The sequence below is a fragment of the Bombina bombina genome, chromosome 8 (assembly GCF_027579735.1).
Source record: "Bombina bombina isolate aBomBom1 chromosome 8, aBomBom1.pri, whole genome shotgun sequence".
In the NCBI taxonomy this organism is placed as follows: Eukaryota; Metazoa; Chordata; class Amphibia; order Anura; family Bombinatoridae; genus Bombina; species Bombina bombina.
The window spans coordinates 125,212,904-125,239,557 of NC_069506.1; the positions used below are offsets into that span (position 1 = coordinate 125,212,904).

General features: G+C 37.4%; 2 protein-coding genes across 3 annotated transcripts in view; one reads left to right on the top strand and one right to left on the bottom strand.

Annotated features, from left to right (window-relative positions):
• Nucleotides 1–10,976, top strand: part of PPCS (phosphopantothenoylcysteine synthetase) — a 17,010-nt gene extending 6,034 nt beyond the window's left edge. For both annotated transcript variants that reach the window (XM_053690560.1, XM_053690559.1), the window contains exons 2-3: nucleotides 1,384–1,487; nucleotides 7,654–10,976. In XM_053690560.1, coding sequence (XP_053546535.1) covers nucleotides 1,395–1,487; nucleotides 7,654–7,977 — 417 coding nt within the window. In that variant the 5' untranslated portion in view covers nucleotides 1,384–1,394 and the 3' untranslated portion in view covers nucleotides 7,978–10,976. The remainder of the gene's footprint in view (nucleotides 1–1,383; nucleotides 1,488–7,653) is intronic.
• Nucleotides 10,977–22,315: 11,339 nt separating this feature from the next.
• The window catches only part of UTP3 (UTP3 small subunit processome component), a 32,884-nt gene continuing 28,545 nt past the window's right edge, over nucleotides 22,316–26,654 (bottom strand). The window contains exons 13-16 of the mRNA XM_053690561.1: nucleotides 23,573–23,697; nucleotides 23,264–23,321; nucleotides 23,053–23,160; nucleotides 22,316–22,443 (exon numbers count right to left, since the gene is read on the bottom strand). Coding sequence (XP_053546536.1) covers nucleotides 22,354–22,443; nucleotides 23,053–23,160; nucleotides 23,264–23,321; nucleotides 23,573–23,697 — 381 coding nt within the window. The 3' untranslated portion in view covers nucleotides 22,316–22,353. The remainder of the gene's footprint in view (nucleotides 22,444–23,052; nucleotides 23,161–23,263; nucleotides 23,322–23,572; nucleotides 23,698–26,654) is intronic.

A 26,654-nucleotide genomic window follows, 5' to 3' on the forward strand; every position in this document is an offset into this window, starting at 1 on the left:
TGACATTGCTGCAACTTTATCAAACAACTCAAGAACCAAACATTATAGCTCCAGGTGCTCACCCTAAAATCAAAGTGATTTGACCCAATGTATTTTAGGCACCCTGGGTCATCAGGGAAGAAAAAGAGAGGAAGGTGACCGGGTTGCCTCAGTGTATTTCATGCAGTCACATATAATACGGTTGCTGCATATACAATAAGCGCAAATTCCAAACCCCTCTACTCTCTGTCATACGTAATTTTAGCATTCAGGACCGGTTCTGGGGCTCACAGGGATTAGTTAGTCTATTTCTGCAACTATAGTCACTTCTCTAGGCCATACAGGAGTATGCTGCAGTGCATTAAATGTGTGACAATGCAAAATAAATGGTCTACACACCTTTATCATTTGTGTTGTTTCTCGGATTTAAAGGGATATGAACCCCAACATTTTTTTTTATGATTCAGATAGAGAATACAATTTTAAACAACATTTCAATTTACTTCTGTTCTCTAATTTGCTTCATTCTTTAGATATCCTTTGTTGAAGAAATAGTGTGAGCCAATCACAAGTCATCTATGTGCAGCTACTGAGCATATCTAGATATGCTTTTGACAAAGGATATCAAGCGAGTGAAGTAACTTGGAAAGTTGTTTAAAATTGCAGACTCTTTCTAAATCATGAAAGTAAAAATGTGGGTTTCATGTCCCATTAAAGGGACACTGAACCCAAATTATATCTTTTGTGATTCAGATAGAGCATGTAATTTTAAGCAACTTTCTAATTTACTCCTATTATCAATGTTTCTTTGTTCTCTTAGTATCTTTATTTGAAAAAGCAGGAATGTAAGCTTACAAGCCGGCCCATCTTTGGTTCAGCACCTGGGTAGTGCTTGCTGATTGGTGGCTAAATGTAGCTACTAATCAACAAGCGTTACCCAAAAATGGGCAGGCCCCTATGTGTGCATTCCTGCCTTTTCAAATAAAGATACCAAGAGAACAACGAGAAATTTATAATAGGAGTACATTAGAAAGTTGCTTAAAATTGCATGCTGTATCTGAATCCCAAAAGATAAAATTTGGGTTCAGTGTCCCTTTAATAATGCATGATTTCACTAATAGATGTTGCATTTCCTATTTAGTTTAAACAATGAGATGCAGATTTCTTAAATATATTTAAGGCAGTTCCCTTTTACGTGCTTTTTTTTTGTTCAGAAATCCAGCAATCAGGTCAGATTTTACATTATTCTAAGTAATTTGGCAATAAAGTAGTGAGTAGTGCTTTTGTGTAATAAATCATTTGATATATTACTATATTTCCATGTATTTAATTCTTATTTAAGTTTTTTCAGGAGACTTTTTTTATAGTGATGTTGAAACCAGTCACTTTCTGCTTTTATTTTAGGAGCAAATGCAATGTTTTATTTGGCAGCTGCAGTTTCAGATTTCTACATCCCGGCTTCAGAGATGCCAGAGCATAAAATACAATCCTCCAGTGGCCCATTGCAGGTAAAACGCTTTCATCTAACTACAAAATAATACATTTGAAATGCCCATCTCATCTGTTTCTTCATTTTAAAGTGTAATTTTTTTCCATCAAACAATTAGACCATTTATTTAGAAAGCCTAAATAAAACTGTATTTTAGGATTGATTATATGGTTTAAATGTGGTAAAATAATATATTTTTATACTTAAACGGATATAAAACTCAACATTTTTCTTTCATGAATCAGACAGAACATGCAATTTTAAACATTTTTTTTAATTTTCTTCAATTTTCAAATTCTCTTTGTTCCCTTTGTATCTTTTGTTGAAAAGCAGGGATATATGCTTAGGAGCAAGCCCATTTCTGGATCACTATATGGCAGCAGTTTTGCAAGAATGTTATCCATTTGCAAGAGCACAGCATTATTTCCTGCTAGGTACCTAGGTATCTCTTCAACATAATATCATGGGAACTAAGCAAATTATATAATAGAAGTAAATCTCAAACTTTTTAATATTGTACGGTCTGTTTGAATCACAAAACAAAAGGTTTGGGTTTCATATCCCTTTAAAGGGACACAATGGAGCAATAATAAAATGCTCTATTGCTTGCAGAAAACGATGGAGTCTATGATAATGCTTTAGATCAGTGTTTTTCAAAGTGTGAGGCGGCCTCCCCAGGCGGCACTAGAGCATAAAAGGGGAGGCGCAGGAGCAGTGACACCTCACACTATTCTATGGAACCAATAAGCAGCAGATTGGTTTCTAAGAGCTGACAGTGACATCTGCAATGGTGGAAAAAAGCAAGGGGCGGGATCTAGATGGAAGAAAGGGACTGCGTTTGTTGTCTTGATCAATAACTTGTATTTAAAGTAGGGCTGGGCGATATGGGTGGAAAAAAATCGCGATTTTATTAAAAATGACTATAACACCTTCATTTTTCAATAAAACGTTTATTTAAAGGGACAGTCTAGGCCAAAATAAACTTTCATGATTCAGATAGAGCATGTAATTTTAAACAATTTTCCAATTTACTTTTATCACCAATTTTGATTTGTTCTCTTGGTATTAGTTGAAAGCTTAACCTAGGAGGTTCATATGCTATTTTCTTAGACCTTGAAGCCCACCTCTTTCAGATTGCATTTTAACAGTTTTTCACCACTAGAGGGTGTTAGTTCATGTATTTCATATAGATAACACTGTGCTCGTGCACGAGAAGTTATCTGGGAGCAGGCACTGATTGGCTAGACTGCAAGTCTGTCAAAAGAACTGAAATAAAGGGGCAGTTTGCAGAGGCTTAGATACAAGATAATCACAGAGGTTAAAAGTATATTATTATAACTGTGTTGGTTATGCAAAACTGGGGACTGGGTAATAAAGGGATTATCTATCTTTTAGCACAATAAAAATTCTGGTGTAGACTGTCCCTTTAACACTACAGAATCTTACTGTACATGTTTCTCAATGTCCAATGCACTCTTGGAGCATAAAAATACAAACCACAAAATAGTTAAAATAAAATTAACTAGTGCTACCTGTGCTGTGGTTACATAGATGGTATAAAGTCCCTTTATTTAACACTACAGAATCTTACTGTACATGTTTCTCAATGTCCAATGCACTCTTGGTGCATAAAAATACAAACCACAAAAGAAGTTTAAAAAAAAAAAAAGAAAGGTCAGTAAGGCACTATAAAGTATTTGTACAATACTCACTTTATTGCTCACAACTTTTGAGCTGTCCCACCGCCACACCACTGCTTGACCACCCCCACACTACTCCCAGATGACTCCCACACACTCTTCAATCTCTTCCAAAATGGCCGTTTCGCGGGCATTCTCAGGTCCGCCCACGGCCGCACACTGGTCTGCCACTCATCCTCCCTCTCCGCCTCCATTTTCAGGACAATCTGAGGATTTTTTAAAAAAAATTTTTTTAATTGCGTACTCTCGCAGTTTTAAAACCACGGCGATTAATCGTGCAGCCCTAATTTAAAAAGATAGTCTAGTCAAAAATTAGCTGGGTAGCGCTTGCTGATTGGTGGATATTTTATTTGAAAAAGCTGGACAATTTAGCCACCAATTGGCAAGCGCTACCTTGGTGCTGAACCAAAAATGGGCCGGCTCCTAAGCTTACATTCTTGCTTTTTAAAAAAAAATATATCAAGAGAATGTGGTGGGGGGGGGGGGATAATAGGAGTAAATTAGAAAATCGCTTAAAATGGCATGCACTATCTGAATCATGAAAGAAAAAATGTGGGTTTCATATCCCTTTAACACAGGAGTAACAGTGCAAATTGAAACATAAGCTCTCTTTTGGTTGTGCAGAATCCGCTCTTGAGAGCTGTGTGTGACCCCTGGATCAGATGCAAATTCCCCAAATTAAAACTAAAAATAAATATTACAATTTTATTTAAAGAGAAAAGATAACGTAACATCTATTATGGGGGGCTGTCTTGTAAATTTAGTCAGAGGGGAGACCCACGGTCTAAGACTTTAAAAACCCCCTGCTTTAGATCAAATGATGTATTTACAAAAATACCCATACAGTTAAATGAATTTCATAGAAAAATCATTAGATAAACTTTTCTAATGTATTGTGATCGACCCCTATACATTTACCAATTCAAAGGCACTGCTGCCTAGCTCATGTGAGTCGGCAACCGTATATGACCTCTGCTTCCTAACCTCTTCCCCATATCAGAGGTGACAAACTTAAAGGGACATTGAACCCAAATTTTTTCTTGTGTGATTCAGATAGAGGATGCAATTTTAAGCAACTTTCTAATTTTACTCCTATTATCAATTTTTCTTCGTTCTCTTGCTATCTTTATTTGAAAAAGAAGGCATCTAAGCTATTTTTTGGTTCCGTGCGAAGGACAGCACTTGTTTATTGGTCAGTTAAATGAATCCACCAATCAGCAAGAACAACCCAGGTTGTTCACCAAAAATGGGCCGGCATCTAAACTTACATTCTTGCTTTTTAAATAAAGATACCAAGAGAATGAAGAAAATTTGGTAACAGGAGTAAATTAGAAAGTTGCTTAAAATTTCATGCTCTATCTGAATCACAAAAGAAGAAAAAATTTGGGTTCAGTGTCCCTTTAAAACAACCTTAACTGATCCTTCTAGGGTGATTGACAGCAGGAGACGGGATGCACAAGGAGATTCTTGTGTATTATTAACTGTGAATGCATTCATTGCTCACTCAGAGTATGGGTGGCAAGGTTCCCTGGCTGGAAATATTGTTCACCCACTACTAATTAAATAGGGCTCATAAAGCCAGTTTGGGACCTGTAATGCGCTACTTGCCTGGAGCTGAGCATGGGCACTGAGCCAGCCAGTGGTGTCATCCTATGTGCTTAGTCCCCAATCACAGGGCATGTTCAGCTCATGATCAGCAGTACATTGCCAAGGAGGAAGCTGACTTTAACTTTGTGTTTAACCAATAGTGCAATAATGAAATACAGTCGTATGTTATGGCATTTTATTATTGCTCCTCTATGCCAATTTTTAAAGTGTCCTTGCAAACAGAAGAAGAAAAACAGAAAGAAAAAGCTTTTTTTTTTGCCAGCGCCACACTTAAAGGGGCATATAAGTGCAAAAATAAAATACTCTGTTAGAGCATTTTATTATTGCACTTTTGCTTTTGTATAACCTTTTTAACCCCTGCAAAGGGGTTAAAAAAGTTAAAGTAGCTACGGAGCAGCAATGCACTACTGGGAGTTGAACACATTTGGTGAGCTAATAACGAGGCAAATGTGTGTAGCCACTAATCACAGACCAGTTTGTTTACTTTCGTTACTTTTTTGCTACAGTTGTTGTTTTGTCATTGTGTACATTTTTGGGGCCACAGTCGTGTCATTGTGTCATTTTTGGTACGGGTTTTCTGCTTTAAAAGAGGGGTTTGTCATTCGTTACGTGCTCGAGTATAGTAATTCATGTTTACAATTGGATGCGATTTTTACTTGTTTTGTCTACTACTACTCGGACTGTGTTTTTAGCTCGGCTCTCCTCAATCCTCTGGAACCTCCCAAGATCGGACTGATACCTCGCATTAACCTCACTGTGTTTCGACTTTGGCTTCTCTCTATTCCTTAGAACCTAGCAAGATACGATTTGATTCCTGGTTATTTACCTTGTATGTACCCCAAACCTGGCGTCTGTTCCCTTCCTGGTAGTTCCACTGTCCTGGCATTCTTGTAAGGATTCCACGTGTCATATTTCAGGTACCACGTTTGTGCATGAATGTTTAATTTTGACATTCATATCCCTTTAACAGAAGGGCATCTTGAGGAGATACATAGAGGGAGCAAAGTCAAAGGGGGTAAAAGCCAATTAAATAAAAAAAATCTCGTCAAATTTACATTCATGTCCCCATGTGTTTTTTGTTTTTTTGTTTTTTTTAGGGTGAATCTCTGGAAGGCTTTTTTTCGCTTATTTTATGTAGGCGGCCTGTGCAGAGAATCAGATGGCTAAACTGATTGGTCTTAGCCACTAATGCAGAGAAACAGGAGCAAGTTCTGCATGTCCCGAGCGCTATTCTACTATGTGTTTAACCCTAAACACTCGATAGTGCAGTATCAATAGTCTTATATTTACATGTTCTAATGAAATTATTTTGACTGTTATGGCCTTTTAAAAACCTAAACAAAAACCTTTAGCAAGGTGTTCCCGGGACTCGAGAATCGAGATAAATTGTTTGTTTCAGCAATGCAGGTAAGCTACAGCATATATGTTCTGCAAACTGCAATGTTAAAAATACATAGCAGACATTTTCATGTTTAGCGTCCCTGTAAAGGAACATGAAATTGATGTTGGACATGGCTGGTAATTGGTAGCCACGTATTTATACTGCTTAGGATCAGCAGCGCATTGCACCGATTTCAGCTGTGCTGATTTCTTTGCAGGGGTAAAAGCATAGAGCATTTTCATACTGAACTATTAGTTTTCTATAACACAGACATTTTCTTATTCCAGCCCTGCCCCTTTAATTTATTAATCACATTCTTAGAACAAATTACCATTTTAGTATTAAAGGGACATGATACCCAAATGTTGAAGCATTGTTGTAAAAAAGCTGACTAGAAAATATCACCTGAACATTTCTATGTAAAAAGGAAGATATTTTACTTCCAAATTTTTTAAGTATTCACACCCCACTGTAAAGAGACTTTAAGCAGCAAATCAGGATGCTTGTCCCAGGACTTGCTAGGTAGTGGGCATCTGTCATGTGCAGGCACAGTCCTGTTATTTTCCTATTCAATTTAAGGAAGTTTACTATGAAATCTCACAAGATCACAGCAAATGCAAAGCATGCCCTCAGCACTGCAGATGCTGATTTTTCCCTTTTTTTTTCCCCCCCAACTTGCAGCTGGACAGCAGCTTAAGTATAACTGGTCACAGAGCACTAACTCTGGTGAATTGAAGAAATTGTGAGGTAAAACATCTTCCCTTTTTACATAGCGATGCTCTGGTGATATTTTCCAGTCAGCTTTTTATAATTATGCTGCATCACTTTCAAGTGATTTAGCATATAAATATTATGTCCCTTTAACCCCTTAATAACTAGCTATTTACCCTGTATGCCGCTGGTCTTTCTATGGGGTTGCAGCTTTCAATAGCGTGGTCTTGTCAGGAGGGTCTAATTCTGCGGTCTTGCTTGCGGCAAGACCTGCATTATTATAGCCACACAATCCCTTAACGACCAGCGATGTACAGGGTATGTTGTGGTCGTTAATGGGATGTGGTAAGTCAATATTTAAAACTATTGAAATACAGGATGCTATTTTTAGAAACTCTTCAAATTGACATTTTTACCTTGTTTTATTTGTTACCAAATTTACTTTGTTCTCATGGTATCCTTTTGTTGAAAAGCATACCTACATAGGCTCAGGTGCAGCAAAACACTACTGGGAGCTTGCTGGTGATTGGTGACTGCACATAAATGCCTCTTGTCATTGGCTCACCAGATATGTTAAGCAGGATCCCAGTAGCATTGCGGCTTTGGAGCTGATTTTACTTGTAGGAGTTAAATACATATTTACATGGAATCGGTAGTGAATGACTAAAATGCTTATTTAAAAAACAAATCAAATGCTAATCAACACATGCAAAAGCAATGCATTAACCTGTTTCAGATTGTTGGCGCTAATAGAATTGTATGCATCTTTCTTTTCCTCAATTTAGATAACAATGAAGATGGTACCAAAGATGCTCTCACCATTGGTAAAAGACTGGGCACCCAAAGCATTTGTTATTTCCTTTAAATTAGAGACAGACCCGTCCATCTTAATAGAAAGAGCTCGGAAAGCACTAGCAACATACAGTCATCAGGTTGTGGTTGCAAATGTCCTGGATTCACGGAGATCGTACGTTGTAGTTGTCACTAACACAGCTGAGACAAAACTTGACGTGACAGAGGAAGAAGAAAAAACAGGTGTAGAAATAGAAGACAAGATTATAAAGGACCTAACTGCTCGTCACACAAGCTTTATACATGGGCAGAATTAAAGTAGCTGCTAATGTTGTCTAAAATAAAGATTATTTACCCACTAGCCCTATAGAGCTAAACTGCAGCACTAAAACCATTTAATTCCATTCTATGCTAAAGTAAATTGAACCCTTAAAGGGACAGTCTAGTCAAAATAAAACTTTCATGATTCAGATAGGGCGTGCAATTTTAAACAACTTTCCAATTCACTTTATCATCAAATTGGCTTTGTACTCTTGGTATTCTTAGTTGAAAGCTAAACCTTGGTAGGCTCATATGCTAATTTCTAAGCCTTTGAAGGCTGACCCTTATCTGAATGCATTTGACAGTTTTTCACAGCTAGAGGGCATTAGGTCCTGTGTGTCATATAGATAACATAGTGCCCACGCCTGTGGACTTACTTGTGAGAGGGCACTGAAAGGCTAAAATGCAAGTCTGTCAAAAAAAACTGAAATAAGGGGGCAGTCTGCAGAGGCTTAGATACAAGGTAATAACAGAGGTAAAAAGTGTGTTAATGTAACCATGTTGGCTGTTCAAAACTAAGGAATGTATAATAAATGGATTATCTATCTTTAAACAATAAAAATTCAGGAGTAGACTGTCCCTTTTAAATGTCATCTTAAAGGGACTTTAAACTCAAAATGTAATTGAACATTAAATGTTCAAAGGGTCATTGAACTTCTGGACACAACTAATCTAGCAGGGCAACTACTCGCCATACTAATTTTCCTCTTGTGATTGCGTGGTGGTGGTGTCCGTTAGTAAAGCTCCGCCTCTTCATACTGGCAACATCATCTTGAAGCACAGGTATTGGTGAACATTTACAGACCAGTGATGTTACTGGCTTTTTGACAGCTCTATCGTGTACTAAATATTTAGTTCACTCTATAGAGAGTGGAAGCTTTACTTTTTTTTCACATTTTAAAAGTTACATAATGGATGTAAAATAACTGTTAAAGGGACACTGAACCCAAATTTTTTATTTTGTGATTCAGATAGAGCATGCAACTTTCTACTTTACTCCTATTATCATTTTTTCTTCATTCTCTTGCTATCTCTATTTGAAAAAGAAGGCATCTAAGCTTTTTTTTTTGGTTCAGAACTCTCGATAGCACTTTTTTATTGGTGGATGAATTTATCCACCAATCAGCAAGAACAACCCAGGTTGTTCACCAAAAATGGGCCGGCATCTAAACGTACATTCTTGCATTTCAAATAAAGATACCAAGAGAATGAAGAAAATTTGATAATAGGAGTAAATTAGAAAGTTGCTTAAAATGTCATGCTCTATCTGAATCACGGAAGAAAAAATTTGGGTACAGTGTCCCTTTAAAGGTACATGAAACCCTATTTTTTTAATTCACGACTCAGAGAGTTCACAATTTTAAAACAACTTTCCAATCTACCCCTATTATCAAATTTGTTTTATTCTCTTTGTATTCTTTGTTGAAGGAAGAACAATACACTACTGGGAGCTAGCTGAACACATCAGGCGAGCCAATGACATGAGGCATGTAGGTGCTGCTACCAAAAAACAATACAATGGACTCTAGTCAGCTGTTTGCCTGAGTATATTGCGCTTTTAAGGAGCCAGCAAATCATGTTTAGGACTCAGAAAATGGGTTTGTGTATAGATATATTTAGACCAATCATATGTTAGAGGCCCAGTAGAAGATGTGGCTCTCTAGCCCCAGGGGTTTCTTAAAGGACAATTAAACAAATGCATAATAAAAAGAAAAGGCAAAAGAACCTTGTTTAAATTTCAGTAGTAGATTTTTTTTTTTCTGACAAATTTCAAAATCGGTTTAATTCTCCTTCCTACTGCATCATGTAACAGCCACTAGCCAGTCACAAAATTCCTATATATATTTCCTATGCATTCTTGCACATGCTCAGTAGGAACTAGTGCCTTGGAGAGTGTGCATATAAAAATATTGTACACATTTAGATAATGGAAGGGAATTGGAAAGTTGCATTCTCTGTCTGAATCATGAAAATTTAATTTTGACTTTAATGTTCTTTTAATCATTTTAGAGTTATCACCCCAAATCTTATCCACTTAAAGGGACACTGAACTCAATTTTTTTCTTTTGTGATTCAGATAGAGCATGACATTTTAAGCAACTTTCTAATTTACTCCTATTATCAAAATTTCTTCATTCTCTTGGTATCTTTATTTGGAATGTAAGTTTAGATGCCGGCCCATTTTTGGTAAACAACCTGGGTTGTCCTTGCTGATTGGTGGATAAATTCATCCACCAATAATTCCGTGATTCAGATTGAGCATGAAATTTCAATATAATTTCGAATTTACTCCTATTATCAAATTATCTTCTTTCTCTTGGAATCTTTATTTGAAAGGCAAGAATGTAAGTTTAGATGCCGGCCCATTTTTGTTGAACAACCTGGGTTGTCCTTGCTGATTGGTGGATAAATTCATCCACCAATAAAAAAGTGCTGTCCAGAGTACTGAAACCAAAATAAAGCTTAGATGCCTTCTTTTTCCAAAAAAGATAGGAAGAGAACCAAGATAAATTGATAATAGGAGTAAATTAGAAAGTTGAGTAAAATTGCATGCTCTTTCAGAATTACAAATGAACAAATATGGGTTCAGTGTTCCTTTAAATATTTCAGATTAAAAGGTCATTTCCATTCAGGTACTGACGCTGAAATCTTCGTTATTCATGTTTAGTAAAATGTGGGGCTGAAAGACCCATTCTGATCCAATAAGTAGAAAGATCATCATATATTTGTAAACCATCGCAATGACCTAATATGTCTATTAGTTTTTTTCTATCTGGAAATCTTTCATTTGTGTGGTATTAATTCTGTAACAAAAATGTTTCATTCATTGCTGAAAACTAATTTTAGTTTATATTTTACCATTTTGTAAAAAAAAAACTTTTATATTATGTTTATTTAGCCTTTAACCTTTTGCTTACCATACAGGATAAGCTACAAATGCTGTAAAGTCAGTAAAACTGTAATATGTATTAAACCATATTTATATATAAAAAAAGTGATCTTGTTGTTTTTTTTTTTTAAAAATTGGATGGCTTCTTTTATGCCAACGTTCTTCCTTGGAACATTAGGGGCTTTGTACATATAAAGCTCCCTTTTTGTTAGCAGAAGAATGAAGCAGAATGAGATACTAAATAACTGGGTTAATAGTTTGCCATACAAACCAGAAAGAAGACCCTTCTGTTCTCTTTATTCTCCCTCCAGTTGTTCTTTCTGCTTGGAGAATTCTGTCTACTTGATAGATTCATATTAATTTGACCCCATTGTATTCATGTTAACCGACAGGGTCTTACTATGCCTCCTGATTCCTCAGGCCTAAGGCTATTCCCTGGCACACTGAATACCAAAGGGCTTTCCCTTACATATGGGTCCTAGGATATGGGTGGACAGCTCTTGCATATACATTGAATTAAAAGACTCTCCTACCAATCAGGTATCATCAGTTACTAATAGGGTTGTATGATTTCCCCTCCAGACGTTATTGAAAAATGTCCCAAGCACTTTGTTGCTTTTGGTGTCTCTGACATATGATGTGAAGATTTTCTATGACTGTCAGACCTGACCTCAAATTCCTTGTCTTATGCTGGGAATTAAATGGGTCACGCTAAAGTTCTTTGTTTATAAGCCTGCTCAGAGAAGAAAAATATCTAAAAGGAAATCAAATGCCTGTTGTGTAAAAATTGTGCTATTTCCAGTATCCATAGAGCGGTCAAAAAACAAATTCTGTAACCTGAGAATGATCCAAATCAAAGAGCTTGTATAGCTGATTTCCACCATTTAGAAAACCTATTTTACAGATTTTGCTTTTGACCTCTCGAGGGAGATAATACAAAGCACAAGTTATTGTCTCTTTAAAGGGATATTAAACACTAAATACATTTCATAAGCATAGAATTGAAGTTATTCCTGCCTCCCTCTAGTCATGGATGCTGCCATGTTGAGATCTATCTTTAACTACATTTGAGTGCTGGCGTGTTTGCACCTGCAGAAAAACCTAGGTTCCATAATGGCAGCACCCATGATTAGAGGGAGGTGCATGAAATGCAGTGACAAGGGCCCCTTTAATCTGTCCTTGACATTGCAGCAAAATGAGGAGGGTTAGGATCTCAATACCACAGGTAAAGCTGTTTAGAAATATGGTAAATAGTTTCCCTTGTTCTTGTGGTTTTCTTAACTTTTATTAAGGAGGAATAAAGAGTCAGTGAAGCATTTCTTAATAAGTAATCCCCCCCCCCCAAAAAAAAAACCTCTGTACATTTTGCTTATGATTAACAGTACAGTTTCCATTTCGGAACAACAAACAGTCACAGGAGGAGGGGGGCAGAGGGATCAGGGAGTTGGTAGGTACAGGTTGGAGGGTAATCACTGCTTTAAAATACATTTTATCCTTAAAGGGACACTAAACCCAAATTTTTTCTTTCATATTTAAGATAGAGCATGACATTTTAAGCAACTTTCTAATTTACTCCTATTACATTTTCTTCATTCTCTTGGTATCTTTATTTGAAATGCAAGAATGTAAGTTTAGATGCCGGCCCATTTGTGGCGAACAACCTGGGTTGTTCTTGCTGATTGATGGAAAAATTCACCCACCAATAAAAAAGTGCTGTCCATAGTCTGAACCAAAAAAAAAAAAGCTTAGATGCCTTCTTTTTCAAATAAAAATAGCAAGAGAACGAATAAAAAATAGGAGTAAATTAGAAAGTTGCTTAAAATTTCATGCTCAATCTGAATCACAAAAGAAAAATTTGGGCTCAGTGTCCCTTTAACAGCTAACTGATTAACCCCTTTACTGCCAGGAATCTCAAAGGTATGGTGCACAGCTGCAATTAGCAGCCTTCTAATTACCAAAACCAATAATTTAATTTGAGAATAAATAGCTAGTTAAAAATGTCATCCACCCTTTTTATTGGACCAAATTAATACAAAATATCCCTATATGCTGCTGATGTTTTCCTAACCTTGACTTCCCCTCACGCTTCTGTGTCTGAAGTATTAAAAGAGTTTAGACAGGTTGGTAAATATTCAAACTTTGTGATTAATAAATAAAAATAAGAAATCCTTAACATCACTTTACTGACTCCCAATTTTCAATCACTGTTTAATATATAAACCCCAGCTCAAAGCAATTAAATACTTAGGAATTTACTTAACTCTGAACCCTAATTGCTTTTCAAGCTAAATTTTACCAACTAGTAGCAGAAATCCAAAAAGACGTCCAGTCTTGGTGGGGAAAGTTACATATTTTAAAAATGCATGTTCTCCCTAGACTACTCTATGTGATCCAGACAGCTCCAATATCCATTTCCACCAGCGTTATTATTACCCATACCCAATCCTTATTAAATTCACATTTCTGGGGGAAAATTAAACCCAGAGTTAACAAAGCGACAATGTATCGACCCCTGAGAGATGGAGGGCTGGGTTTACCTAATTTGGAGACTTATTATTCCTCATTATGCCTACACAGAATCCTTGATTGGATCCACATCTTGAGATCTCCCTCACCAGGAGCCTTATGTTGGATTGCAAAGCACAGTCGGCCACCATGGTTACATGCTTATCCATTATATCAAAAACCTATGGGTCTCCCTTACCAGCTTCCCAAAATTTCTATGTTGAGGTCTCCACTATCACCCATGTCACCCAATACAGAATTACACAGTGGTCCAGTGCTTCTCAACCACGGTCCTCAAGTACCCACAACAGGCCTGGTTTTCATTATAGCTGAATCAGTGCACAGATGAAGTAATCAGCTGATCAGTAACCAACCTGCTCTCATCCATCAGCTGATTATTTCACCTGTGCTCTAGTACAGCTATAATGAAAACCAGGACTGTTGGGGGTACTTGAGGACCGCGGTTGAGAAACACTGGTCTAGAGCTTATGTTACATAATTTAAATAATTGGGATATGCAGTTCCAATAATTAAACTCACAAATTACAAACTTGAAGACAGACATGACCTTTCTGAAATGTTGGGGGGGGGTGTTTGCCAAATAGCTGAAGTATCGCCAATTAAACCAATTTTTGGCCACATACCCTTCAATGGAAACACTGACCAAACCTATTACCCCTTTTGAACAATTTTGCTTATTGGAAACACCAATTTGCCACACTGTCCTGGGCTAGAAAGTTTTTGATAGATGCTAAGAACTCAAAACCTCCTGACAATGTCAAGAGATCGCAGGGAGCTTAATAACTCAGAATGGAGGTGTATATTGGGTAATTCTACAAAGTTAATTATAGTATTTTAATAACAATGGTACCTTACCCCTAGCATGACTTAAACACATTTTCCCTACTTCCTCTAACTTGTGCTGGAGGGGTTGTAGAATATAACAAAAAGTGTGGGTTAGAACTTACACTAGGGGGCGCACAATCAGTAGTATAATAACTAACAAATATAATTAGCATATAAAAGGAGGTGTATGAATAAAGATAACTCCACAGATGGATATAAGTTATGGGAAAGTCCAAGTTCAGACGATAACATCCAAAAGAATCTTCCAATGCAGAGGAAATTCACATCAAATATATTTGTAGGGGTTGTAGAATGAAATGGACTCTAATCCACACTTGGTGGGAATGTCCAAAATTAAAACCCTTTTGGTCCGATATTGAGACTTACCTTAATATATTATTAGGACGAGATACAAATATACAACTTAACACTACCCTAGCACTTTTGAATTTGTCTTAGAATTGCCCAACTCACATTAAATTCTGCTAGATCTCTTATAGCTAGACTTTGGAAGTCACAACTCACGCCTACTATTGATAGATGGATAGTACACATGGAGGACACTTTAACACTCGAGGAATATGGGTATTGTAAAAAAAAAAATCTAGATTTATTTCACAATATAAAATTCACCTAGGAATCTAGCAGAAGAGTATTGGAATCTGCTCCCACACCCCACCCAAATACTGGAACTTACACCTCACGACAAGAGGAGGATCCTCTTGGGAGCGCCTAGCGTAGGACCCTTTACTCTGTCCCCCCATCTACCTCCCACTTACTTTTCAATTCTCGCACTAATTCTCTCTTACAGATTAAAACGTTATGGAGACATTCAAATATTGTGTTTCTTTAGCTACTCAAATCGCTTTAACACTTGCCTGGCAGGTTTTAACTGTTGCTTTTGTTATTGTATACTTGACAGAAACTGCCGATATGTAATACATGTCAAATATGTCACTTTTTACCTGTTTTTTTTAATTTACAATAAAAAAAATAAAAAGCCATCCACCAAAAGCTCTTTTTATGCCCACCCCAAAAATATATAGTTAACAAAGATAAATAAAAACAACGAAGACTATTTCTGTGTAAAAAGAGTGATAGCAAAAATGCTAAACATTCTCTGGTACTTTGGGAAAGTTTTTCTCTGAAATTTCATGGTAGTAAAGGGGTGTAAGCACTTTTCGACTAAAAATCGTATAGTGCCTCTAAACACAATAGGTTACCATTTCAAGGCAAAATGTTTAGTTCAAGCTTATCCAGTTTCCTTATTTTCTGTATTTGTTAATGTAATCCAACCAGTTAAAGGGACAGTTGTCCACCTTAGTCATCTTCAAGTCTTACCTTAGATTAAGCTGCAAATAGTCTCCTGCACCAGGAACAGTAAAAAGTTCTTTTAAAATGAATCTTGTTTCTGGTCACTTTGAAATGGCTGCCAAGCTCAGCTCACTGATGATATCATGATCTGGGCTGCATATGGCGTCCAATCACAAAAGGCTCACTAGTTGGATTCAACAGACTGCCAATGCTATTCAGCAGAGGGTATAGATGCAGCCCAGATCATGATGTCAGTGGGAGGAGCTTGGCAGCCATTTCAAAGAGGCCAGAAACAATATTCATTTTAAAATAACTTTTTTACTGTTCCTCCTGCATGATATAGAAAGGGTGCAGGAGGCTATTTGCAGTTTAATCTAAGACAAGACTTTGATGACTAAGGTCTAGATTGTCCCTTTAATCTTGCTTGCCCACCAACAGACAAGACAAAGCTTCAGTACACTTTTATGTGAATTCTGTAGATGTCATGGTTGCAACAATATAAGCCATTTAATTTACCGGGTTTGATATATTTCACACTACATATTATTTATCAATGGGTCTCCAGTCTCAAAAAATCTATCATCAGTCACAGCCCTTTCTCCCACGGTGCACGTTTCCCTACACTGGTAGTGATACAAGGCATGCCTTCCAGTGGGGCTTCTCTGTCCAGTAGCACAATTTGTGGCTGTAACATATGCCAGTCTCTTAGGATAGGGATCAGTTGAGGACAAGGGTTTTAAACATGTCCTCAAGCCCCTAACATATCAGATTTTCAGGATATCTGAACTGGAGCATAGGTGAAATAATCAGCTGATTAGTAAACGTAGTTATTAACCTTCTCTTACCCAATGTAATCCTGAAAAACTGGCCTTTTACAGAGGCCTGAGGACAGGTTTGAAAACCCATGGTCTGGGGTGATTGCCAGGAGTATGGTCTCTCAGTGAGGCTTTTTTTCTCCAACATTGGTGTGTCCGGTCCATGGCGTCATCCATAACTTGTGGGAATATTCTCCTCCCCAACAGGAAATGGCAAAGAGCACAGCAAAAGCTGTCCATATAGTCCCTCCCAGGCTCCACCCCCCCAGTCATTCTCTTTGCCGCTCTGAACAAGTAGCATCTCCACGGAGATGGTGAAGAGTATGTGGTGTTTAGTTGTAGTTTTTATTCTATCAAGAGTTTATTTTAAAATAGTGCTGGTATGTACTATTTACTCTGAAACAGAAAAAGATGAAGAGTTCTGTTTGTGAGAGGAGTATGATTTTAGCAGCAGTAACTAAAATTGATTGCTGTTCCCACACAGGACTGTTGAGATGAGATAACTTCAGTTGGGGGGAGCAGTTGGCAGACTTTTCTGCTTAAGGTATGACTAGCCATATTTCTAACAAGACTGTGTAATGCTGGAAGGCTGTCATTTTTCCCCTCATGGGGATCGGTAAGCCATTTTCTTAGTCTCAAACAGAATAAAGGGCTTAATATGGGCTATAAAACTGGTAGACACTTTTATGGGCTAGATCGATTGCTTTATTTAGGCATTTTATACATTTTGATGTTGATATTCACATTTTATAACTTTGGGGAACGTTTTTCTTACGTCAGGCACTGGTTTAGACACCTTCCCAGTCAGGAAGGGCCTTTCTCTGTAGTAGGCAGAGCCTCATTTTCGCGCCATTACTGCGCAGTTACTTTTGAGAGCAGTACATGCAGCTGCATGTGTGTGGGTCTGGAATTAGTTGAAAAGGTTCCTAGAAGGCTTCATTTGGTATCGTATACTCCCCTGGGTTTGGTGAAGTCGCAGCTGGGGCTGGGACTGTAAGGGGGTTAAAACTGTAAACGGCTCCGGTTTCCACATTTTAAGGGTTAACAGCCTGAAATTTGGGGTGCAATGCTTTAAGACACTGTGGTGAAACTTTGGTTAAGATTGAATAATTCCTTCATAGTTTTTCACATATTCAGAAATAAAGTGTGCCCTGTTTAAAATTTAAAGAGACAGTAACGGTTTTGTTTTAAAACGTTTTTTGTACTTTATTGACAAGTTTAAGCCTGTTTAACATGTCTGTGCCTTCAGATAAACTATGTTCTGCATGTATGGAAGCCAAAGTGTCTCCCCCTTCAAATATGTGTGATAATTGTGCCATAGCGTCCAAACAAAGTAAGGACAGTACTGCCACAGATAGTAAAGTTGCCCAAGATGATTCATCAGATGAAGGGAGTAGACATAGCTCTACATCATCTCCCTCTGTGTCTACACCAGTTTTGCCCACGCAAGAGACCCCTAGTACTTCTAGCGCGCCAATGCTTGTTACTATGCAACAATTGACTGCAGTAATGGATAACTCCATAGCAAATATTTTATCCAAAATGCCTGCATTTCAGAGAAAGCGCGATTGCTCTGTTTTAAACACTTTAGAGCAGGAGGGCACTGGTGATAATTGCTCTGTCATACCCTCACACCAATCTGAAGGGGCTATGAGGGAGGTTTTGTCAGATGGGGAAATTTCTGATTCAGGAAGAATTTCTCAGCAGGCAGAACCTGATGTTGTGACATTTAAATTAAAGCATCTCCGTGCACTGCTTAAGGAGGTGCTATCTACTCTGGATGATTGTGACAACCTGGTCATCCCAGAAAAATTGTGCAAGATGGACAAGTTCCTAGAGGTCCCGGTGCACCCAGACGCTTTTCCAATACCCAAGCGGGTGGCGGACATAGTGAATAAGGAGTGGGAGAAGCCTGGCATACCTTTTGTCCCTCCTCCTATATTTAAGAAATTATTTCCTATGGTCGACCCCAGAAAGGACTTATGGCAAACAGTCCCTAAGGTCGAGGGGGCGGTTTCTACACTAGCCAAACGCACGACCATTCCTATTGAGGACAATTGTGCTTTCAAAGATCCTATGGATAAAAAATTGGAGGGTTTGCTTAAAAAGATTTTTGTACAGCAAGGTTACCTCCTTCAACCTATTTCGTGTATTATTCCTGTCACTACAGCAGCGTGGTTCTGGTTCGAAGAACTAGAAAAATCGCTCAGTAGAGAGACTCCGTATGAAGAGGTTTACCATAAAATATGGAAAAGATATATCTGTTGGTGTGAATCCAAGGGATTCTCATGGAGTAAGATTAAAATTCCCAGAATCCTTTCCTTTCTACAAGAAGGTTTGGATAAGGGATTGTCAGCGAGTTCTCTAAAATCACAGATTTCTGCTCTGTCTTGTTACACAAACGACTGGCAGCTGTGCCAGATGTTCAAGCTTTTGTACAGGCTTTGGTCAGGATCAAGCCTGTTTACAGACCTTTGACTCCTCCTTGGAGTCTAAATTTAGTTCTTTCAGTTCTTCAAGGGGTTCCGTTTGAACCCTTGCATTCCATAGATATCAAGTTCTTATCTTGGAAAGTTCTGTTTTTGGTTGCTATTTCTTCTGCTAGAAGAGTTTCTGAATTATCTGCTCTGCAGTGTAATCCACCCTATCTGGTGTTCCATTCAGATAAGGTTGTTTTGCGTACTAAACCTGGTTTCCTTCCAAAAGTTGTTTCCAACAAAAATATTAACCAGGAAATAGTTGTGCCTTCTTTGTGCCCGAATCCAGTTTCAAAGAAGGAACGTTTGTTACACAATTTAGATGTAGTCCGTGCTTTAAAGTTCTATTTAGAAGCAACAAAGGATTTCAGACAAACGTCTTCACTGTATTCTGGCAAGAGGAGAGGTCAAAAAGCTACTGCTACCTCTCTTTCCTTTTGGCTGAAAAGCATCATCCAATTGGCTTACGAGACTGCCGGACTGCAGCCTCCTGAACGAATCACAGCTCACTCTACTAGGGCTGTGGCTTCCTCATGGGCCTTCAAGAACGAGGCTTCTGTTGATCAGATATGTAAGGCAGCGACTTGGTCTTCACTGCACACTTTTGCCAAATTCTACAAATTTGATACTTTTGCTTCTTCTGAGGCTATTTTGGGAGAAAGGTTTTGCAAGCCGTGGTGCCTTCTGTTTAGGTAACCTGATTGGCTCCCTCCCTTCATCCGTGTCCTAAAGCTTTGGTATTGGTTCCCACAAGTTATGGATGACGCCGTGGACCGGACACACCAATGTTGGAGAAAACAGAATTTATGCTTACCTGATAAATTACTTTCTCCAACGGTGTGTCTGGTCCACGGCCTGCCCTGGTTTTTTTTTTAATCAAGTTTGATAAATTTCTTTCTTTAACTACAGTCACCACGGCACCCTATAGTTTCTCCTTTTTTTCTCCTGTCCGTCGGTCGAATGACTGGGGGGTTGGAGCCTGGGAGGGACTATATGGACAGCTTTTGCTATGCTCTTTGCCATTTCCTGTTGGGGAGGAGAATATTCCCACAAGTTATGGATGATGCCGTGGACCGGACACACCGTTGGAGAAAGTAATTTATCAGGTAAGCATGTTTTTTTTTCTTTAGAGTATCTTGGAAATCCAGTGATCTATCTTGCCATCCTTCATGGCCTGGTGGCTGTCACTGAAAACACAACACCAGTAGTTTATATCATCATGGGGCTTTCCACGGTTACCACATCATGCAATAAGTCACCAAATATTCAAAATTAGGGCGTTGCATGTTCCTTTTCAGAGATTCACATTCCAGAAGTGTTGAGTTGGGAATCTATCACCATCAAGTTATCTTTCAATCCTGTGGATTTTGTTTTCTTACATAGCACTGCTGCAGCCCTGTACAGAATCTCAAGCCCTACTTCAAAGTTCAAGATTACAACACAAGAACCTTCCAGAGATCTTTGTAGACTGTGATCAAACAAGATTGTTATTGCAGGATTCTTATTGAACCATTCTGCCCTCAAAGGGCATGGGAATCTTACTACCCTTTGTGCTTAATCCTTGCCCGTCTTCACCTGCGTCTGGATCTCATGTGCATGCAGAATACGTAATTCACTACAGAGTGCACCTCCATTCACCTGGTATAAACAACTGGCCGAGTGTCATGCTCCTAAGAACTCCCACCCTGTCAATTACTAATACCCGGCATAGAGAGAAATATAAACATACTTCCTGCTGTGCAAAATACTCTGTAAGTATTAAGTTTATGAGGGGCTAAACACAACAGTGAACCAACAAGCCACTACCATACTTCTATAGACCCCTTCATATATGGTGTAAATAGCCAAGGTGGAAACAGATTATCAAAGACGTCAATCATTATTGAGTAAAGTAAATTAAACCACTTTCTCTAAGTTTGACAATTTCTAACTGCTTCGAGGGATACATTTTTAGAGCTGCAACAACTAATCAATATAATTTATAATAATAGATTATGAAAATAGTTGTCAACTAATCTCATTCGATTAGTTGGTCTACAGACGTTTATCACAAGTTTATTTTTCAGCTTACAACTACTCCTGTCCTATGTGGGTTAGTTTGTGTTTTTCTTTTGCTTAATTATAAAAATGAGTTTTGCTGCTTAAAAAATGGACAAACAGTTGTGTTAAAGGGATAGTAAACACCAAAAATGTTATTGTTTAAAAAGATAGATAATCCCTTTATTTACCATTCCCCAGTTTTGCATAACCTACACTGTTATAGAAATATACTTTTTACATCTAATTACCTTGTATCTAAGCTTCTGCTGACTGCCTCCTTATCTCAGTTCTTTTGACAGACTGGCATTTCAGGAAATTAGTGCCGACTCTTAAATAACTTCACGTGCATGAGCACAGTGTTATCTATATGAAACACATGAACACCCTCTAGTGATGAAAAACTGTCAAATGCAGAGGCGGCCTTCAAGGGCTTAGAAATTAGCATATGAGCCTACCTATGTTTAGCTTTCAACTAAGAATAACAAGAGAACAAAGCAAATTTGATGATAAAAGTAAACTAGAAAGTTGTTTAAAAAGTACATATCCTATCTAAAGCATGAAAGTTTAATTTGGACTTTACTATCCCTTTAATGTAAAGTTTTAGTCTGAACTTTATGTGTGTAACACTCAGTGTGCTGATTTTTTTTTTTTTATCCAATTAATCGAAAGAAAATAATTGATATTTGCAGCCCTAATAAATATCAATGATTTATAAATTATAGCAACCCTGAGGGATAAAGGAATATCAGAGTATACCAGAGGAAAGGGTTATACCATAGCACAGATGATTGTAATGACATGGCTCTGATGTACTCTAAAGATTCCAAAAACACACACACAGAAAACTATTTAACTGAATACAGTGCAGCCAGATTGTATGTAATAATCCTTAGAGGGACAGGCTACTCCAGAATTTGTATTGCTTATAAAGATAGATAATCCCTTTATTATCCATTCCCCAGTTTTGAATAACCAACACAGTTATATTAATAAACTTTTTTCTTGTTCAGTTCTTTTGACAGACATGCGTTTTAGCCAACCAGTGCCCTCATAAGTAACTCCATAGGCATGAGCACAATGTTATCTATATGGCACACATGAACTTACACCCTCTAGCTGTGAAAAACCGTCAAAATGGATTCAGATAAGAGGCGGCCTTCAACGGCTTAGAAATTTGCATATGAGCCTACCTAGGTTTAGCTTTCAACTAAGAATACAAATAGAACAAAGCAAATTTGATGATAAAAGTTATATGGAAAGTTGCTTAAAATGACATTTCCTATCTGAATCATGAAAGTTTAATTTTGACTAAACTGTCCCTTTAAATTGTTAAGCGATAACCACTTCTGCTGTTAAATGATTCATTCTATATGTTCCGATAGCAGCGGTAGGAAAGATCTGTAGGCTTTAACAGTTATTCTTAATAGAAAGTAAAAAAATACAAAAATACCACAACATAAACATTTATTGTACAAACAACTCTCTTCATTTAAGCTTGATACTTTTCTTGACTCCAGCTCTAATTCCAGACAATTCACCAGAGTACCGGCTTTCTTCCCTACGAACTTCTCGGACCTTAAAAAAGGTAGAGACAAAGGGTAAAAAAAAAAGTTTATATATTCTGATCAGGGAAAAGGACACTAGCAATACAAGTATCTTAGACTCTTAATTTATTCCTGAGCTAAAAATCTGGATACTAGCAGAGGGGTGTCCATTTTTTTAAAATGAGGCCACATCTGCTATTACAATAATCTTTTCATTTTTTTTTTTTTTAGAAATTCTGTTTGGAATTCAATAATTAAATTGAGCTCTACTTTGTAGTTTCTCAGATACTCGGACTCGGATATAACAGGTTTGTTTGTTATTTATGCTTCTATAATTATTGTGGTGGTCTATACCCATTGTCATTCTTTATGCGTTTACTCGCTGGGTTAGATTGCCTATTCTAATGCTCGTGATAATATATAGGAGTGGGCATTTTTACTGGAGGTGTCTCATGTTTACAATTGTTTTTATGATTCTATATATTTTGTTTAAATTGTTAATATATTAATACAATAGTTTTGATTATGGTTCCCTTGAAGCGATTTTGCTAGTTTATTTTATACCTTTTATATGAAGCATAGTGCCCTTGATGTATATATGTGTATCTTTATGTTTTAATGTTAAAGAAAATAAACATACCTGTCCCTTTCTGCGAATCTTAGCACGCCTGAATTTTTCACGATGTTTAACTCTTGGATTCCGGTCAATCTTCTTCCTTTTCGGTGTAAGCCCTTTATTCTTCACCATCTAAAATATGCATTAAAATGGTGGATAAGAATTTGAGAGTTATGTAAAGTAATAAATAATATATAAGCTATGATGGCTTTACAGAAAAGGTCATTAATATTACCTGGTAAGTGACCGCTCTCTTTGCATCTGGATCCATCTCCTCTGATGGCAGCTCTTCCCTAAAATACAAATAAAAAAAAATATGGTTTGCTAAGAGCCTTGAATTTCTTAGCCTTTTTCTATATCTTGAAAAGACCGATTCTAAAATATCCGAAAGTTTAAACGTAAAGAATTGCACTCCAGGGTACAGTATAAATGAAAAAATCAAATGTATTTCAAAATGCTATTCAAAACATGGGTCGACATGCAAGCCACATATGAATGTGCAGCACTGACGCGTTTCGCGCTATACACAGCTCTTGTTACTTACACAGCGTTTTCTTCTCCTCTATTCCTTTTTTCTAACAGTTTGTTTTCCATCTCTCTGTAGTATTTTAATGCAGCTTCTTCATCCAAATCAGAGTCCTGATCAGGCTGACTTTCAGGCCGGGGTCTCTAATAAAATCAATAAAATGACCATGTCACCCTGAGAATGCCAACCAGTGAGATATACATGCTTGAGGTGTGGCTCATGTTTAAAAGGGGAAACTACTGGCATTTCGAGGCAACACTGTCACATTCAAATGGTTTGATAACTATATACTTTCTGTGAGGTCTCCTATGAGAAAATAGAATAAAGAAGACTACACCTGAGTGGGCCCTTTTCTATAGAAAAGGGCCTTTAAACCATATACATGATGAGAGGTATTACAGATGTTTGCCTTGAGTTTAATTCACAGGCAGGTTTATATCTGGATACTAATGTTTTTATTTTTTAAATTATAGTGACAGTAAACAGCTTGTAATTAGGAAACATTTCTGTTATGTTGCTATAGAATAAACAGTCTAAAGTCTAAACATTTTAAAAACAAATTCCCCTTATTACTGCAATAGTTTATTAATAGCAAAACACCACCCCCATTTGCCTTATCTGAAGAAACCAATCTTACAATAAGGCTAGCCACAGTAATGTTAATATAAAGTAAATTGTATAGCAGGTTTTTCTTTATCAGATAAAGCCAATTATGGACAGATATGCAGCAGTGTTTGCCTTGATAAGTTAGTCGGGTGCATTTCAAGTTCTTAGAATTAGAAATTCTTCAATTTACAGAGTTAAAGTGAAAGTAAATCCTAGCGTGGTACAAACGCTAGGATTGACTATTGAAACAAATAAAGGGGACTTTCATTCACGAAGTGTAAGATACTTCATGTAGAAAGCTCCTTTACTTGTTTCAATTGATCGCCGTCTTTACCTGGTACAGCAGCCCACGGCTAAAAAAAATTTGGGCTAAGAGGTGACGTTTTCACCTCTTAGCCAATAGCCGTGCGGTAAATCCGGCTCCCATGGGTGCCACGCCGGATTTACCGCACGGCTATTGGCTAAGAGTTGAAAACATCACCTCTTAGCAAAAAGTTTTTTTTAGCCATGGCCTGCTGTAGCAGCTAAAAACGGCGATCAATTGAATCAAATAAAGGAGCTTTCTACATGAAGTATCTTATACTTCATGAATGAAAGTCCCCTTTATTTGTTTCAATAGTCAATTCTAGCGTTTGTATAACGCTAGGATTGACTTTCACTTTAAATAATATGAAAAGGGGCAAAATAAACAATGAAAATATATTGCAAAGTTGTATCATTACTCTTAACTAGACATGTTATATTACAGTTTTGACTGTCCCTTAAGTAATAAAACTCCACGTGGGATGATGGGACTCACACAATCTTGCATTGGTAAGTATAGATCTTTTAGATGTGGTCGAGTGAATGCATAGAATGTGAACATTCATCTAATGTACATTTTAAAGTAAAGTATGTATCTACAATCCAAAAATGACACTTTAGTTAAAAGGACAGTGTACAGTAATTTTCTTCCCTTTAGTGTGTTCACAATGATTAATTTTACTTGCTAAATGCATTTAACGGTTTACAAATAGCTCTTTACCTTTATTTTGTTATTTTAAAATATCCGATTTTAACGATGTCTCGTCAGTATTGCAAGGTCCCTCAAATATATTTTTAAAAAACATAATTTATGCTTACCTGATAAATTTATTTCTCTTGTAGTGTATCCAGTCCACGGATCATCCATTACTTATGGAATATATTCTCCTTCCCAACAGGAAGCTGCAAGAGTCCACCCACAGCAAAGCTGCTATATAGCTCCTCCCCTAACTGCCATATTCAGTCATTCGACCGAAAACATGCAGAGAAAGGAAAAACCATAGGGTGCAGTGGTGACTGTAGTTCAAATGAAAAAATTACCTGCCTTAAAGTGACAGGGCGGGCCGTGGACTGGATACACTACAAGAGAAATAAATTTATCAGGTAAGCATAAATTATGTTTTCTCTTGTTAAGTGTATCCAGTCCACGGATCATCCATTACTTATGGAATACCAATACCAAAGCTAAAGTACACGGATGATGGGAGGGACAAGGCAGGTACTTAAACGGAAGTTACCACTGCCTGTAAAAAACCCTTTCTCCCAAAAATAGCCTCCGAAGAAGCAAGGTATCAAATTTGTTAAATTTGAAAAGTATGAAGCGCAGACCAAGACTCCGTCTTGTAAATCTGTTCAACAGAAGCCACATTTAAAAAAGGCCCAAGTGAAAACCACAGCTCTAGTAGAATGAGCTGTAATCCCTTCAGGAGGCTGCTGTCCAGCAGTCTCATAAGCTAAATGAATTATGCTTTTTAACCAAAAAGACAGAGAGGCTGCTAAAGTCTTTTGACCTCTCCTCTGTCCAGAATAGACAACAAACAAGGTGAACGTTTGATGAAAACTGTAGTAGCTTGTAAGTAAAACTTTAAAGCACAAACCACGTCCAATATTGTGTAATAGACGTTCCTTCTTTGAGGAAGGATTAGGATACAAGCATGGAACAACTATCTCTTGAGTGATGTACTTGTTAGATACCACCTTAGGAAAAAACCCAGGTTAGTACGCAGGACTACCTTATCCGTACGAAGGACCAGATAAGGAGAATCACATTGTAACACAGATAACTTGGAGACTCTACGAGTCGAGGAATTAGCTACCCAAAAGGAACTTTCCAAGATAAAGATTGATATCTATGGAACAAAAAAGGTTCAAACGGAACTTCTTGAAGAACCTTAAGAATCAGGTTTAAGCTCCATGGCGGAGCAACAGTTTTAAACACAGGCTTGGATCTAACCAAAGCCTGACCAAATGCCTGAACGTCTAGAATACCTGCCAGACGCTTGTGCAAAAAAATAGACAGAGTAAAAATCTGTCCCCTTTTAAGGAATTAGCTGACAACCCTTTTCTCAAAAACATCTTGGAGAAAAGATAATATCCTGGGAATCCAGACTTTACTCCATGAGTAACCCTTGGATTCATAACAATCAGATATTTACACCATATCTATGTTCAATTTTCCTAGAGACAGGCT